The 17,800-nt window shown below is 33.3% G+C and overlaps 2 protein-coding genes across 2 annotated transcripts; both read right to left on the reverse strand.

The window, feature by feature from the left end:
• Positions 1 to 524: 524 nt before the first annotated feature.
• LOC105640371 (SGNH hydrolase-type esterase superfamily protein) lies at positions 525 to 3,476 on the reverse strand. The gene is made up of 6 exons (XM_012224660.4): positions 3,151 to 3,476; positions 2,927 to 3,004; positions 2,676 to 2,816; positions 1,834 to 1,910; positions 1,088 to 1,252; positions 525 to 975 (listed from the first exon to the last, which is right to left on the reverse strand). The coding sequence occupies exons 1-6, from the start codon at positions 3,247 to 3,249 to the stop codon at positions 807 to 809; spliced, it is 729 nt and encodes a 242-aa protein (XP_012080050.1). The 5' UTR covers positions 3,250 to 3,476; the 3' UTR covers positions 525 to 806.
• Positions 3,477 to 6,358: 2,882 nt separating this feature from the next.
• On the reverse strand, positions 6,359 to 12,260 carry LOC105640375 (putative boron transporter 2). The gene is made up of 12 exons (XM_089726919.1): positions 10,942 to 12,260; positions 10,687 to 10,769; positions 10,412 to 10,604; positions 10,186 to 10,324; positions 9,804 to 9,969; positions 9,407 to 9,573; positions 9,079 to 9,252; positions 8,871 to 8,966; positions 8,005 to 8,142; positions 7,608 to 7,927; positions 7,085 to 7,355; positions 6,359 to 6,875 (listed from the first exon to the last, which is right to left on the reverse strand). Exons 1-12 carry the CDS (start codon positions 11,043 to 11,045, stop codon positions 6,555 to 6,557), a joined length of 2,172 nt encoding a protein of 723 aa, XP_089583045.1. The 5' UTR covers positions 11,046 to 12,260; the 3' UTR covers positions 6,359 to 6,554.
• Between the last annotated feature and the right edge of the window lie 5,540 nt (positions 12,261 to 17,800).

The raw sequence follows: 17,800 nt of genomic DNA on the forward strand, positions 1-17,800 counted from the left end.
TTAATATAATTCTCGAATTTTATACTCTTTCGGTTTCACTTTAATAGTAGTAAATAAATATTTTACTCTTTCAGTTTCACTTTAATAGTAATAAATAAATATTTTACTTTTCCACTTTAAGTGCTCATTTAGAAATAAGGGCATTTGCTTTTTTCATAAGAATTAAGAAAACAATTAGTTTATTAACAAGTTTAAAAATTATATTGAAATTTGAAGAAAAATAGTCAATACTACCCTGATTCCACAATAAAAAAGTCCATGGATTAAATTCAACAAGCACAGCCCATTGTACCAGAAAGATGGGGCTGAGCCCATTTTCTCAAGAATTAGTCGTCATGTCGTTCAAGTACAGCGGCAAAATGTGAATTTGGGTACCAACGATGATCTATACGTGTCGTTCATTGATGATGCAAACTTTTCTCTATCGTTCAGTGTCGCTGTATTTCCACATTCTGTTTTTTCGTTCGGGGATTATCAGGATATTTGGTCATTAAAATTCTGTGTTCTGAAGAAGATTGAATAGCTAAAGATAAAATATATTTAGCTTAATTAATTACTAATCCCACTGTTTAGCCCAAAGCTCTAAGTCAGTGATGAAAGAAAAGAAACCCTTGATTCTGATACAAAAAATTAATAATGAGAAATCTGTACAGTAATATTTGCCAGACAACAGCAAAAGAACCAAATGCTTTCTGCAGCAGAATCGTTTGAGCCGCAAATCTCAAACAATCAATGGCAGAAATCAAGATACCAGAGGCTTCAATCCAATTGATTCGTTAAAGTTCAAAAGTAAAGGCAATATAGTGCTATATGCATCTCTGTTCAAAAGCTTTTTCAGGGTTCTTATCATCAATTTCTGAGTGGTGAGGGAAATCATATGGCATTTCTGAAGCAGAAAGCCATGCTTCATTGAACACCCTTATAACTTCTTGGCTGACTACCGCATTTCCTTCTGGTGTCAAGTGCAAGCCATCACTGTAATCAACATGCCAAGTAGTTTGAATCGACAGTTTTCGATGCCATAGCAGCAATAATATTACTTACCCAAATTATGTGAAGATGTTCTAAGTGAATTAAGATAACAAACCTTAAGATTTTTTTCTGCCAGCCCTCTATCTTCTGCATCTTGGACCATATATCAATGGAACGGATGCCTAGCTCCTTTGCTAATTCAACGCATTCCTTTGCATAAACTCCTGCCATTTCATTTGTCCTTTCTGGCAGTTCCATAGCTTTCTCACCATATTTAGATCTGTAGAAAATGATTGTATACTTATTCCAATGCCAATTCATAATATTAAGAAACAAAGATTCGAGCTTTGAGTTTATCTCAGCAAAAACTTGTTTTGGTAGAGCACTTGCAAGACTTAGGAAATACGAAGGGAGCAGAAACAAAAACCTCTTCTTTCTCTCACACTCTCTCCCTCCTACTCAGCCTTATACTATTGGATATGTTGCTCAGTAGTGTATAACTTTATAGCATATTTCATTTTTTTTAATAACAAAAATCGAAGGAAATCTGGACAACTAATAATGTAAACTGTGGACAAAGAATCTTGAATATCCTACATATAAAATCGCAAAAAGCAGGTAAAACCAGTTCTACTTTTTAGATAAGTTCATATTCTGAAATATCTGAAGTGGAGTCCTGAAAACAAACACAATTATTAAACACCATATCTTTTGTTGAAAGCTGGAAAAGAGTATTAACCATTTGCAATGAGAGCACTCAAAGAGTACTTAGCACCCTGTGTATGTTCTGTGTTTTTGTTTCATTGTCTATATGTTGTGCATATGTATGTCTATCAGTACAAGAAGAATAGAACATCTTACTTAGCATACTCTTTGCGTCCCTCTTCATCAACTGGTGGTGGAGTGATAAGTATAACTAACATGGTAGGCGAGCACTCCTACAACGAAGTTCCATAAATAAGATGAGAAATAGGTCTATCGGTTGACCATATGACTACTTATATACACTGAAGGAATGCTTACACACCTATGCACATCACTGTTTCTTAGTAAAAGGTATAGAAACTAGGATTGTTGCTAGGAACAAACTGTTGAACTAAAAAATATTGGTCCACAAATTCACCAATACAACTATACATGTATTCCAGATGTCTCCTGATATTAATGGAAAATAAATATTATGTTTATTCTTGTTATTCAGCGTTAGCAGTTTGCATTTTCTAATACACTCAGACTTATAGTTATGCAGCTCCCAAGGTTGATCAGGCCTTTCCTTTTTGCATAAATGTTTGGCACAAAACAAAAAGGTCATCAACTGTGCTGTAGGTGAGCCAGCACCAAAAGCACTGGCAAGTTTTGAGATACCAAACGCTCTCCTCCTGAAGATAGCAACAAGCTGGTTGCTGATTTAATAGCAACAAGTTATTAAAAAGGCTGTTGATGGTGGGAATTCTACAATGGCAGAGTATAACAGGCAGTGGATCAAGTTTGGTGCTAAAATAGGTAATGGAAACAAAGCATGTTATACGACAAATAAGCAATCCATAGAATACATTCTCAATCAGCTAATATTATACTGCTTTATTTTTCACTGCATTTTATTGCAACCTTATAAATCACGGGATGGTAAACATATTAGTATAAGATAAGTTAAAATCAAGGATAGCATTAGATTTATAGAACTCCCAAGAACTAAAGAAAACCTTCAAATGCAGGACAATTTTCCTTAGATTCTCCTTATATTCATCCACAGGAACATGTTGCCTCTCACTGGTTCTCCCTTTTAGAGCTGCATCATTAGCCCCGAAGAATATTGTGACAGCAACTGGAGGTTTTATAGAACCCTATCAAAGTCAATGCCAGTAAACAAATAAACCCACTTATAATTCCAAAAACAACATTGGACTGAAAAGTTATAAAATTTTTAAATAAATACAAGATTCAAGGAACTCACAATAGGGAAAAGGTGATGCAACAAAAACAAAGCCCATCTAGTATTGTAACCACCATAGCCACGAACTAACACATCAGCCTGTTACTATAAAAAAAATAACTCAATCAAGATCGATAAATGACAATTTGAAATTAAGTAAAGGGTTAACTGAAGAACTGGAAAAGGAACGAGATTGAAAGAGAAAAAAGCTAAATGGTGAAGGGAATATTGGACATGGATTATACCTTGCGAGAGTAAGTGTCAGCGAGAGCAGCACCCCAACCACCTGATCCAAAAGACTGCTCTGTTATTGAATCTCCAAATAACACGATCAGTGGCCTCATTTTCTATGCTTTTAGCACTCCGGTTCTTGTTTGTGCTAGTCAACAGATGACAGAGATCAGCAAGAATGGATCTTCAAAGCGGTTGATTATTGGAGGGGAACTGATCTGGAACCAATCCCCGGATTATGATTATCTAAGGCAATTGCCTTCCATGCAAGCAAAGCTGTTTAGTTTAGCAATTGATTCGCTAGCTCTGTCCAATGCTTTCGCTGGTTGGTTGGTGGCGTTTCTTCAACGCACGGTTTTTAGGCCCACGGCCCGGACATTTTTTCACCGTTCGTTTTTTTCTCTCTAAGCGCACCGTTTTATCATTTGTCCCGTACATTGTATAATATTTTGTTTTATTTTATTTTCCTTATCGTAGACGTAGAGCATTGGTAGAATGATAAACTCAAATCAATAAATAGAATTGACACTTTCTTTACTATTTATAATTATTTAACCATTTTTAATGAACATAATGACTGATTTTAAGGATATTTTTCAGGTCCGCTACTGCATTGAGAAGTATTATTTTTAATGTATTTATAGTTTTTTTTTTAACATAATAGAATTTTAATTAATATGGGATAAATTTGGAATGATTAATACTAGCATTAAGCACAAGCTATTAGAAATGTAATTTAAACTTTGATGTAATTGTCATGACTGCACAATCTTGGTTATTGATTGCTGCAATTCCCACCTGTATAGTGATAAAAAGATTTAAAAAAAAAAAAAAACCTTGCATGCAAAACTATCATGGTAAATGGTTTTCTCAAAAAATGTTGAAGCCTTCAACCCGGTAAAATGTGCTGTGAGAATTCAATTATGACATTATAATTTCACATTTCCGTAATAACAATGTATTTTATCAAAACGAAATAACTTTGTAGGATTTAATAATAATCTTATACTTTCACATTTTATTTTAAATCGAGGCATAATTATTAATGAAATATGAAATGAAAGGCATAATTAAAAATACACGATAAACCTATGAAGCTTTATATCAGGATGAAGGAAAAAAAAGAACAGTTTTGCAGGCAGAACTTTTTCCTTTTACAAACAAAAGGGCACTATCAAAACCTAATTCAGATTCTCGAAAAAAGAATAAAAATATATATATATTTCAGACCAATAGAAACCATCTACTTCCACTTAAGAGTTTTCAATGGCTTTCTTAAGATTAAATAAGTGCAAATTTTGATATGGATATGAAATCCATCCATTAATTAATTCCAAATTAACTAAAAAGAAAGATCGGATCTTTCTTCAGACAGTATATGAATCAAGTTGAGAAAAGAGGCAGCAAGTGGTTATCACTCATCAATGTCTATTAATAACATGAGTTATGTAGTCAAAGGGTGAGCAATATTTCAAGATTAAACAAAACCCCTTTTGGGTCCTCTGCCTCCTGAAGTAGAGGTAGTGGAGGAAATTGTAAGCTTGGCACTAGCATGTGCATCCTAATTTATTGACAATTTCAGTTGGTGAATCCAAGGCAATCCTCTTCACATCTTTTTGAATGACCTGGGCTGATGTGTCCAAGAAAGTGACTAGAAAAGCACATATAAACATGAGTATTAAAAATATGGTGCCACTCAAATAGATACTGGCAATGTTCTAACCATAAATCAAGATGTCAGCAACTATAGTATACAAAGTGAAAAGGATAGAACCTACTTTTTCATTATAACCATCACTAAATTGTTGATTTACTACTTTCTATCAATGTAAGTATATTAAAAAGAGAGGACCAGGAAAAGAAGGTAGGTAAGATATGATGACCTATGACATATCACTTAACAGATTATTTTTTTCGAGCTCAAATGCTGGCTAGTTTAAGTACATGGAATTTAAGGTTTAATGGACTGTTGAGTGCATTTTTTTAAGTCTGTCAACTTTCTGCATATCCTCTGATTGTGAAATTTTATTTTTTGCTATCCATCTGTTCTCATGTATAAGTTCAGCAGACGTCATTCCTCAAAAGCGTTAAATTTGTGCATGCAAAAAGCTATAGAAAAAAACTAGATATATAAAATGTTCACTTAAGCAATAAGATAGAAATGATTAAATCCAAGTTTATAAAATGATATTAGTTGGAAACTGGTGAACAGTGCAAGTACATATAAAGCAAAAGTGGATTGCTCCCCCTAATCGTGATATTTACCAGAAGAGATTCCCACTCACATCCTAGAACAATTAGTGGAAGCATGAGATGAATGCCATCCATGTCACTTGTCAAAACAACTACTTCCCTGAAGAAGCTTTTAACAGGAAAAGGACTGCCTGTAAAAAGGTTAGTGATAAGACAGGGATACATTGTACGAACCAGTTCAATTCTGGTGCTGCAAGATGACTGCTGTGGATTTTTGCTTATCTGCTTTACAAACTCTCGCTGCATGACTTGAGAAGGTCACATGATTTTAAGCATCCTACAAGAAACGGTAAACTGAAAGCAAACAAAGAAGCCAAAGATATGGGAATCTCAAACATGCTCAACTTTCATACATGGTTATTTCACTTTCTGTTCAGTTCTGCTTTGAAACATGAAAATTAGGATTCCTTTTGAGTTCTTCATATGCATATCTCATGCATAACAAGTGTAGACGGGAAAATATAATGGATTCCATCTTGCTGTCCGATCAGCTAAACAAGCAAAATGGGGCGTCGGGCAAGGGGAAAACATTGCTAGCCAGCCAAGTCCATTTGAGATGCAACAAATGAACTGGTAACAACATTCTCAAATTTTTGGAAATTAAAGTAATGCTGTGCTAACTACATTTTGTGCAGACGTCTGATGACATTAATTGATGCTAAGCAAACGCTCAAAGCAAGGAGATAGTTTAACCAAATTTGCACTATTGAAGGAGTTAGCAGGAAGATCAGTCTGTCTTCAAGTTTTAGATCTGCTCATAATATACCGAAGTTCATTTACATTCAACAATTTGGAATAGGATTATAGTGATAGTTACTTGCTGAGCATTGTAAATAAGTGAATTTTTTTTTTTTTTTTTTTTTTTTTCAATGCTTCTCTTATTTTGCAGCACTGGATCATTTTTTGCTTTTGCAACCAACATATAATAACGGAATGAAAATAAAAGCATCTAGATTTCAGCCAATAAGATGATAGTATAATGCACATATTGTCATTAACATAAATGTGACTGCCCAGACTATATGGGAGATACAGAGCAATACACACTCACAAACCTCCTATTGTTAGAACCAAGAATACAAACACACACCAATAACATATAACACTTGCTTACATACTCTTATGAAAGACCTCTCGAGCACATTGACAACTAAACTCACCAGAATTATGTAGTAAAGCTTGAAGATGAACCACGGGTACTTTGACCAAGGCTAGATGGTCCTGGACTGGGTGTTCTCTTTATTTCAGTTCCCCTCCCTGTAAGTTGAGGGCTCCAATCTGCTCTCAGTTCACTAACACGAGGACTGTATGCCCTTTGTGAAATCCGTGGACTATATACGGGTTTTATATCATGCAATGAATCTGGAGTTGAACTTGTCACTTTTGGACTTTGTGTACGGCGAATCTCACCTCGGCTTCTTGTGATAATTTCATCGAGTATTTCTCCCCCATCAAAATTAGATGCTCTTGGTTGAGGATCCTGATCCTGTCAGATACATAATTAAAGCTCAGAACTTCAGAATGAAAATGCATCCAATTCAGTCAGAAAGTTAGAAGAATGGATCCCTGAAAATTCAGACAGATGTGGCAGAAACCATAACCCTGTTAATTAATTTATCCTATCAATCAGATTATGTACCAGTTTGATCTTTAAGCAATCCTAAGTAAAATGAAGAAAGAGTTAAAGTCACTTACTTCAAATGTTAGGTTGTAAGATACAGCAGGAGCTTCCTCATATTCTGCAGCATCCAAGTCTTGAAGATGGGCTCCTTTGAAAAATTTAGGGAGCAGATACTGCCTTACTGGGACCAGAAGCATAATCAACAATGGAAAAAGGACCCCAGCTAATGGGATCCATGTTATGCCAAAGCACAAAAGCAGGTAAACTGTCTGGAACAAGGTGAAGATGGCAATTGTTTTGAAGGGCACTGTCTCAATAAAAGTTGCATGACATTCCTCCAACACCCTGGATGTCAGCAAAACTGAAAATTAGGGGTTCGATGTACAGACAGATTCTCGTTACCTTTGTCACAAGACCATAATATGGTTAAACAATTTAAATATTTTAATTTCTTCAATATTATTCTTTTCCTACAGGCAACACACGTGTATGAAGTTCATACTAAAATCGTATAAAAACAAGTATAAGAAGGAGCTTTCAGTATAAAGGAGTTCAAAACAAAAGGAAACATGATTACGAATGGTAAGTGTAAATTACTTGTATCTCCGACTGGGAGCAGTAAAAAGTAATAATATTCGCTCCCAAAACTGGTTTCCTGGCAAGCTTTCAATGGCCATAAAAGCAAAATATCCCCAGAGAACTGAAGTTGGGATCTTCTTCAGGAGAGGCATAGCAGCAATACAGCCACATACCATCAATGCTTGAAGGAGATTGCTAAGTCGTTGTTCTTTGACTTCCACAGGTAAAAGATCATCCACATCTTTATCAACATCAAAAACAGTCTCATCCACAGGGGCATCAATGTAGCCAGTACTTGAGGCCAGTTGGACTGTTGATTCTTTCAGCTCTTTCAGTCCCTGAATGAAGTAAAGGTGAGGTGAAAAAAGGAAAAGAATTAAATTTTCAGCATAAAATCACAAGCCAGCTAAACTACCAGGGCAGATGGCAATTGATAGACTAAAGGAGTCTGCATTTCATTGTAGGCTTCTTGCATGTTTCGGTACAATTGACCCAGATTTGCATTTTTGCGCATACTGTTTCGGGCTGTTGAGACAAGCTTATTTCGCAAAAGCTGCCCAGACAAAAAGAAACACAGATAATGAGGACAAATAACTTGCATATAACAGAGAAACTGAGACAAAGTAAACATAAAGAAGCATATAGATAGTCATGTATCGTAAAGTAGAATAGAGTTTTAACAAAGTGGGAAGGCCAAGAATTTATAGGAGAGTTGCTCAAGGTCATTTGCTCAACTCTTGGATCATAACATTCATGTCCGGCCTCCGAAAATGCAAAAAGCAACAAATTGAAGATTTTTTTTTGGCAGTCAAAAGCCATTTGCTGGTTGTCATTTGTCAAGCATTAGACCAAATGGCTTCACATTCACATTCTTCAACAAAGGATTTTTTTTTTTATTGCATGAGTTTCTAGAATTTGGACCAAGTAGGAACCAGGTACAAAGGGATTTCACCAAGGACTAGATCTTGCTCTTGAAATATCCAGTTTCTAAAGAATGCCTCGAACTTTCAAAACAAAGTATTATAAGTTTCATTGTTGGAATTAACCTTTTTCTTAAATCTCAGGAGGTACATCCTAAAAGGTTTTACAGAAGAGTTGGGCCCTTGTCCTGCTTTTGCACCAGCAATGCAAATAGAAGAGGGAAGATATATTTCTTTTGTCCCACAATCTTAATGCTCACCAGAGAAAATAGATGAATAAGAAACAAATCTAATCCTGGACTTTAGGAAATGCTAAAATCAGATTCATATAAATTTTAGAACTTGTTGGACAGTCAATTACCTGATGCTTCAAGGTAGCTAAGCTTTTTGTATGCATTGGCGATTGAGGAATGACACCATTTGAAGGGGGAATGCCAATGAGACCACATAAAATAACCTGATTGGATGAAGTTCACAACAAAAGCTAAATAGATGTAATCCTGCTTTTGATGTTGACTGCCTTAGAAGATTGTCAGAAGAATAATTGATATTCGAGAGCAACAACATACCAAAAATCCCAAAAGAAGAAGGTCATAATGATAGGAAGATGGTTTCTTCAAATTAAACTCCTTTTGCTGTGCAAGTTGGGATGCAACACTGTGATCAAAATAGTAAAGAACAGCAATCATGGTTGCAGGAATAAATGCTCCAACTATGTACAAAGCAGGCACATTAGTCATTTCCTGCATAGATAACAATTATTATTACCATTCTAGCATTAAAGGAAACACAGAACATATTAAGCTCTCTCTCTCTCTCTCTCTCTCACACACACACACACAGTGTTAACGCAAGTCCACTGTTTGGTAAGTTGTGTGCTAGGACTCGAGGATTCACCTTGATAACAGTCCAATTTGAGTATGCACCGGAAGACCATGGATTTGGACTGAAAAGCCGCCTCGGAACCCCTCTTGGAACATCTTTAACTGGTATGTAAGATACTGCAGTCCATACAAGCACCATAAGCGGAACTCCATAATCTGCAATAAATCCTCGTAGCCAACCTTCGGGAAAAAAAAAAAAAAAAAGATACATAAAAAGAAGCATCAAGTGAAAGTTAATGAAATGCAAAGCTGATGGTAAATTTTCCAAAGTCAGATGAAACCATATAAAGGTGGTTGCCAATTTACTGAAGAGTCAAGCTAACCACAAAATCACAATTGCATGGTTAAAAGGGAGATTATCATAAAGTGTTTGTCTTATTTATATAGGAATCCAATGCAATGTTGTATACCTGTCCCATAGCGCCAGGACCTAGCTGTACGGCTCCTCAGTGCAGTCCAAAGAAGGCCAAAGGACAGTACAAGCGCAAACATTCCATTGCCAAATCGCCAAGAATGTTGAAGTGCAGTCTGATTAGGATTTTCCCTTTGGGGTATGCCAAACTCCTCAACAACTCCCTGTAGGATCAAATTTATAATTGACTACATGATGAAAAGACAATTCCAATTGATATTATGCTTATATATGGTGCTTTGAAAGAGAAATCCCAATCTTTTGAATTTAATACTGCTTTTAGAATTACACAAGAAAATAAATACTCCGAAATTGTATGCACAACTATTCAAACACATTTAAAGCCTCATAATTGAAGTAAACTACATTTTATTTCTCACCCTTATGGCCTGTTGCATAAACAGCATTGCAATAAGCAGACCAAATAATTCACCAGCAACACGTGTGAATCTGTTGATTATAGAGCAGGCACCCAATATTGCTAGCAAAAAAAGCAACAGGGCTGTCCACACACACACCCTGAGAACCAATCAACGTGAAGAAAATACTTCAAAATCAACAGTAAACTCTATGAATATCATCCAAGTAAGATTGCCAAGTAAATACCATCCTGTCCAGGCTAAAAAGAGCTTTGGCCCCAAATCCTTCCTGTCCTTAGCAAAATTGAACATAAATGTATACATCAACACTGTTGGCTCAGCAACTCCTAGGATGAGCAAAGGTTGTCCTCCGACAAGTGAATGGATGATGCCACAAAGTGCTGTTGAAGCAAGAGTTTGCACTGCAGTCAAAGATCCATCTGCAAGAAGACACCAAAAGTCTAAGTAGATGACCACTTAAGTATCAAGCAGGATACTAGCAACATATAAAAGCTGTAGAACCTGTATTTCTCTCAAGCTGTTCCCCAAAAGATATGACTGGAATTGCTGAAGCAAAGAATATATATGTTGTTGGAGCGAGGATCCTAAATGAAAAGGAAAAAAGGTAGTGTGAGACCTTTGCTAAAACAAATTTGAAAGCTAGTAATATGTGAAATAATTAATATAACTATCCCAATAGTCATCAATACAATCAGAATATCTTGCAACAATGGGGCACACATTTATGTTTAAAGATAACCAGCAGGATTCACAAACCTGATACCCGCGCGGAAACCACCTGACCAATCCTGCTTGTAGCACAAAAGCCTTCCTTTGAGATCATTTTTTATCCCACGGAAGGGAACAAATGTTTCCTCCATGATAGCTCAAAATTATAGTTAATAACACGGAATTACATATATTTTTGTCCTTGTTCAACAAAAAACTAAGGTAAACACAAACTCACAAATTTAACCCAGATTAAGTACTCGAGAGGCCAATATGGTAACTAAGCTTGCATAGGTGATGCTAAATAAGAATCTATAGGCAGAAGAACCACAGAGAAAAACAGGAATATAATCCTAAACTGGACATTTTTAGTAGTATAAAATTTTGTAGGTAAATGTATAGAGTTGAAGGATTTTACATTTCAAGGAATATATAAAGAATGATTTCGGTATATTTGCTGTGAATGAAAAAAGAATCAGTTAGCAAAGAATCAAATCACTTAAATTCCATTTTCAGTTAAAAAATGAAGTAAATTAGCGAACAGAATCCATTATGAAATACAACAGTATAAACTACCGGAAAGAAGAGATATTATCCATATCCTCAGACCTTATCAGCGTTCAAATTCAATGAAATTGAGATCCATTAACACTAACTTTTTACTTCGTTCTCAAGAAACTAAGACCCTTCAAAAGGGAAACTAACATAAAAATGGATTCAAATTACATGTTACAATTTGCAAATACCAAAAATAGTCAAAATCCTGGTCAGGCTCAAGACTTTCGAGGCTTAGAGAAAAATTAAAGCACCAAATTAACGAAAACCCAAGCTCAGCATTTTCAACTTTTTAAAACAGTTTGAAGCAAATGGGCATCAACAGAATTCAGCAGAAAAAAGCAAAAATACACACAAAATTTTACATAGATGTCTTAAGAAGACGAATTAACGAGAACCCATGATTTGAAATTGAAGAAACTGATTCAATAGACTATTGAGCAAATGGGCATTAATAAACCAGAAAAAGGAAGCAGTGAGAACACTGTAATCAATATTACATTATGCAAAAGAGATTCTTTAAAGCAGCAATGTAAGAACTTTTAAAAGCGGAAGAGAAGAGTGTTTATGAGGCGCAATCACATGACCCGAGAAATAAAGAAGACACAGAAAGGCAGAGCAGCTACAGAACAATGAGGCTATAAAGGAGAAAAGGAGAGAGATAGAGAGGAAGTATCTGAGAGATTTTTGCACACAGAGATTGCAAAGGAAGGATTTTCGCGTGAAGGAAGTAGTGTGTGGTGACTAAGCATAAATAGGACTTCTTTTCAGGCGTAGAATAAAACAAACAAATTGACAGAAAAAGAAAGAGACGCACAGAGACACGGAGATAGAAAATAATAGATTAACACAACGGTTGGCCTAATATTTTAAAAACAGGTTTCTTTTAAAAAACAGGTGAAAACTTCGTTCTCACCGCCTCACATTCTTTCCCTCACTCTCTCCACCCCAACTTTCCCCCACTCCCAAACAACACATTTTGGTGAAAAAACATGGAGAACCCAGTATTTTTTCATCCAAACTTGTTGATAGCTTATGATTATAAGAAGGTAAATGAGCTAAAACTGCTTGTAAATTACTGAAAATTTATGCGAGAATGACCATTTTTTATTGACTGAATTACCTTAATACACCTTACTAAATTTTTTTTATCAATGGTCAGCTCATGCAATAGCATGAAGACCTTCCACCAGGCTATACCTAAATGTTCATAGTCTTACTAAATTCAAAAATATTAAATTTGATGGAGATAAGTAAGGTGGACATTTAACTTTTAATCAAATATTTAACTAATCACTAAAAATTTAATTTTTTTAATCGAATTTGAAATGGAATATTTCGAATGCTAAGACAAGCATGAATACTCGTAACTCTCTGTAGTTCTCTTGCCTCTTGCAAGAGGAAAAGGACCTAATTATAATTAGGTTGCAACTTGCAAATGATAGCTGAGAGGCTGAGGAAAGACAAATACAGTGATTGCAACTACCAGCTTTCTACTTTAACAACGAAAAAACTACAAACACGCCAATTTTTAAGACGAGTTTTGTCGACTTGATATGTCCAAATTACCCTTACAGTGCTTCAATCAATAAATAATAAACGAAATAAAAAAAGCTAAGACGCATATGGCAATTGGCATTATATGGCAATTGGCATTATTATTTTTTTTATTGAGTATTGCATTATGAAAGTGATTCGAATTTGAATTCATTACAGAAATGTATTACACTTACTATTAAATTATGCCTTAATCTGTAATATTACTATTTTTAGTATACGCATATTGCTTAAAAAATTAGGATTGAAGCCCAAAGAAAATTAACCAATAATAAATAATTAATTAGCAAATAATTAATTATTAATTAAACTAAGTGGTTTGCATTAGAGATTCAGATTATGAGATTAAGTTTTTCTTGATACCTTAAAAAACTTTACCAGAAAGCTGAAAGGATCTTTACTAATAAAAAAAAGGGCTTTAATTGATTCTGGCATATCCTGGCTACTCACTAGTGGAAGTCTATAATCCTACCTTTTCTGGGTTAGTTCTGAAGTGGAATTTCCATGTCCATTAACATTTACTCATTAACATTCTTTTTAATATAATTAAAATCTGGAAAACTGACATTTTCTGTTATAAGTAACCCTTTTAACAGTTGGTCACAAAAGCAAATCTATAATTAGAATTGCAAATTAAATCTGTCCGGTACATATACGATCTGACAATAGATTCAATTTCAAATTTCCTTCTCCAATATAAAAAAAAAAAAAAAAAATCTATAATTAGAATATTTAAGTGCTAATACAATTATTTCAATCATCTTTCAAATTGGTCAAGCAATTGATTCACAGGGTTAATAGTTTTTTTTTTTTTTTTCTAAAGAAAAATACCAAACGAACTTTTATAAAATAATGAAAGATTTCCTATCGAAATTGTGTATCCTACGTTAAATTAATTCACAATCAATGGCACTGTCAAGTCGAATGAAATATTTTGTCATTTTCCAATGGATGGTGAGTGTTAAATGATCATTTCTAAATGGGTCCAAAGCCAAAGCAGTTGCAAAATTAATGATGAGAAAAGATGGTAGATAGCCATCAATTATTGATAAAAAGGAAATCCGCGTACGCAAATCGATCTTTCCTTAAAGAAATTTCATATCTAAAATTCGAATTTAACCCATATAATTAGATTTTTATTATTTTATCTTATCATTCGAGAATTTTAAAAAAAAAAATCTCTTTTTACTTTTTTTCTACAAATAATTATACTTAAAAAAAAGTCTATGGGTAATTAGAATTTGATAATACAATAATTACATAATAATTAAACTTTACCATGGAAAACTTGTTCCTGATTTTAATTTGATGTTGCCAAATCTTTTTATCACCTTTTGACTTTGTTTAGTACAACATTATTAATTTGAGTTAAATCAGCAGCATAACAAATTCTTCTCGTGACGCCAAAGCTCTGCTCAGGGACATGGCTAAGCTTTCCCCTCCGCCATTACCGTTCTCACAGCTCAGACCTTACTAATATTAGAAAATCACAATCTATCATTCTCAGTTGCCTACAAAGTATCGTATTCCATCAAAACATTGTTAAAGATGGATATCGACATTTCGCATCACATATAAAATTTTAGACGCAAACTTATAAGATTTTTTTTAATTAAACAATTTATGCAAAGTTAAGGTTTTATTTCTTTTTATTTCTCAGAAAAGAAATATTTATATAATTCAAGAGTTTTTAAGATAAAGAAATTGTAGACTCGTGAGAATACCAACCGAACCGCAATTAATTATCGCTATAAGTCTCATTTTAATTTAAACACCACTCATAAGTGAATTAAATAATATATTATAAGCTTATCAAAAAAGAAAAATAATATCATATGAATAAGGTCTAACCAGTGGAGATTAAAAAGTTGTACATCTTAATAAAAAAATAATAATAATATTAATTTCTATAAAAAAAAAAAAAATGGAAAACCTACCTACTTAATTTGCATTACCGGACAGCTAAGGTTCATTAAGAAACAATATCCTTTTTTTTTCTGCATTGTTTTTTTATATTACAAGGTTGCATGTGCATTAAAAAAAATAATAATAAGTAAGCTTTTTTTTGGCTTCACAAATAAATTAATATATATATAAGAGCAGAACTTACTGCTTGGCTGGTTTGGTTCATGAACGATGTACGAATAAAGGTTGACTAGATAATGGACCGACTCACAATTATTGTTTCTTATTCGTCTAACGGTGATCATCTAGCTTCTAAGGCCTAATTTTTAATTTTATCTTATTAACGTGACCAAATATTAAAGTTTTTTATATTTGGTTTGAGTTGTTTGACTCTAATATATAATTAATTTTATTTAAATAATTTCTTGCCTTGTGTATATGGAACTCTATATATCATTGTCCTTTTTGCCACCTAATTATTTATAAATTTCGAACTATTTAATATTTATTTTGTTCCCTACACTTAACGGGCAATATAAATTATCTAAAATTTAACTTTTTACATAATTTACTCTTTGAAAGTACCAAAAATAAAACAAAATAATAATCTTTTACAGTCTATTTGCTTCTCTAATTTTAAAGTTTAGGTTTTGAGGTTGAACTCAAGTTTATAATAAAAAATTTTCTTCCTGATTTATATAATTTTTTTTCCATTAAAAATTCAACTAGAATAATTTCTCGATGTATCGAAGAAGTTCTTTCTTTCTTAGTGGATTACTTGCATGCATTTGCAGATACAAATTGCAGAAAGCAATAAGAAACGTGTTATTTCCAATAACAAAATGTGTAGGACTATAGATAGATAGAGCATGCCATGGCCATTTTTGTGTTTGGAAGAGTGCTGCTTTTAGATATGGTGGGAAGAGGCTATGGCTAGCCAGTGAAAGGTGTGTTAGGTCAATTGGTTAGGTTATATCCTTTCCTTGTGGAACCCCACTTTCTTTTGATAATGTTCTAATAATTGATATCCCCAGATAACCCTGGTTCGCCATCATCAAAGATAAAAAGCAGGTAATTCTTTATTTCGTGCTTGAAAGAAAATTCCTTTTTTTATTATTTCTTTTACGTATAAGAAATAAAAAAATAATTTATTGCAAAATGAAGCTTAATTATATATATATATGTATTATAATATGGTAGACTATAATTATAATATGATCATAATGATGTAATTATTTTTGTAAGTTACTGGATGACAAAATTAAAGCAGATTAACATATAAAAACAGAAATTATAAAAATAATTCAGATTCAACGTCAATAGGATTCCAATTTAGAACCTTTTGTCTCAACTTAGACTATCAGTTTAATACTCTGTTCGCAACAATATCTGAACTAGCTTTTAGTATTCATTAACATAATTTTTATAATAATTTTAATTTAAACCCCTATATAAATATTAAAACAATTCATTTTGTCCAACGTACAATTAAAACCTCTCGGCAAGATGAAACTAAGTTTCATGTGTGCAAATTTGTCCTTTACAGAGCTTCTGAACCAATGTCCAATTGGCTGCAAAGTTACTATTTCAGGGTCAACATATATTCACAGAGAAACAAATTTTCATGCTTAGCATCTTATTATGAAGCTCAACAACCCTAGAGGTAGCTGATAATACTCATAGAAATGATATGTTGGTGCCCAATAAATATATGTATATACACTTTATATGCATTAAGGACATTAGTTAAGGGTCACAAAATTTTGAAAGGACTGTCATTAATTTGTCTTCTTCCTCCTTCTTTTGATTGAGGACAGTCAAATTAATTCCACTGCTCAAATACTGAGCATACAAACAAATCACAGAAAAGAACTGTCGAGCCACCAAATTTATAATAAGTTGTCATCACCAAACGTTATGGGAGCTTTCGGAATTGAAGTGATAGGGCAGTGGACCTTTGAAAGAGATAAAAAAAAAAAAAAAAAAAGAAAACATAAAGAGCAATCCTATGCGCTAAGGACATGCTACTTTTCCTTTTCCTTGCACTAACTATCCAAACACCAATTTCATTTCACCTGTCTTCCCTTGTATAAGGATCATGTCTTGTTTCCCTAGATTCCTCCTTTCCAATGCCAAAAAGAATTGTTGATTAAAGGTATATATATACTTTTTGATTGTTTTTCATGTGCTCTATACATCATATGGCAGTTTTATGTAATGTGGGAAAATGTATTATCCTTATTCAAAAAATGAGTCATCAACAAAAAGGGAATGCACCCTTTGACGGTCCAAAAATAGCTTATTAGGTGGTGTAATTCACCATTTGATGAATTATTTTGGAGAATTGATTCAAAGCATATCTCATAAAGTTTCCTTCTTTTACATGAGCATGAGGCTTGTTTGGTGACTTTTTTTTTTCACATACCATGGCGTGTTCCACAACAGCTTTATAAGTAGGTTTTAGCGTAATCAAAACACTAAACGCTACTTTTTATAATATTTTAATAACATAATGTTTAAACTATTTTTTAAAGATTAATGTAACCTTTTGTAAAAAGTTAATTATGTAACGTTTAGTTTTTAACCTTTTATGAAATACTACTCAAGTAGTTAATAGCTAAATATTACTAAAACAGCTAACAGCTACCAAAACAGTTAATTTTATCGACAGACCTCATATTTCTAGTCTTGTATAAGTTGAATATCTTATAAAGTTTTCAAGGTAATAATTTAAATACTTATCTCATATTTTTCAAATCACATAATAAAAGTTAAAATCCCAAAGTTTCTTTATTTTTTTTTTAAAATTAGTTTTACTAGATAAATATATCTAATTGTTTATTTAATTAGATAAATTTTAAATCATTTCATCAGGTTAATAGATGTTAGC

Source organism: Jatropha curcas, chromosome 10 (genome assembly GCF_041381405.1).
Source record: "Jatropha curcas cultivar XTBG-Jc1 chromosome 10, XTBG_Jcur_1.0, whole genome shotgun sequence".
Taxonomy (NCBI): Eukaryota; Viridiplantae; Streptophyta; class Magnoliopsida; order Malpighiales; family Euphorbiaceae; genus Jatropha; species Jatropha curcas.

Excerpts from the sequence above, each read along its gene's own strand:
- LOC105640371 (XM_012224660.4), bottom strand. The coding sequence starts at position 3,249 with ATGAGGCCACTGATCGTGTTATTTGGAGATTCAATAACAGAGCAGTCT. Across the intron at positions 3,005-3,150 it reads CTGACACTTACTCTCGCAAG|GCTGATGTGTTAGTTCGTGG; the intron begins GTATAATCCATG and ends TTATAGTAACAG. Across the intron at positions 1,253-1,833 it reads GGACGCAAAGAGTATGCTAA|ATCTAAATATGGTGAGAAAG; the intron begins GTAAGATGTTCT and ends CATTTTCTACAG.
- LOC105640375 (XM_089726919.1), bottom strand. The coding sequence starts at position 11,045 with ATGGAGGAAACATTTGTTCCCTTCCGTGGGATAAAAAATGATCTCAAA. Across the intron at positions 7,928-8,004 it reads ATCAATTGCCATCTGCCCTG|GGACTGAAAGAGCTGAAAGA; the intron begins GTAGTTTAGCTG and ends TACTTCATTCAG. Across the intron at positions 7,356-7,607 it reads GCTCCCAGTCGGAGATACAA|GGTGTTGGAGGAATGTCATG; the intron begins GTAATTTACACT and ends GCTGACATCCAG.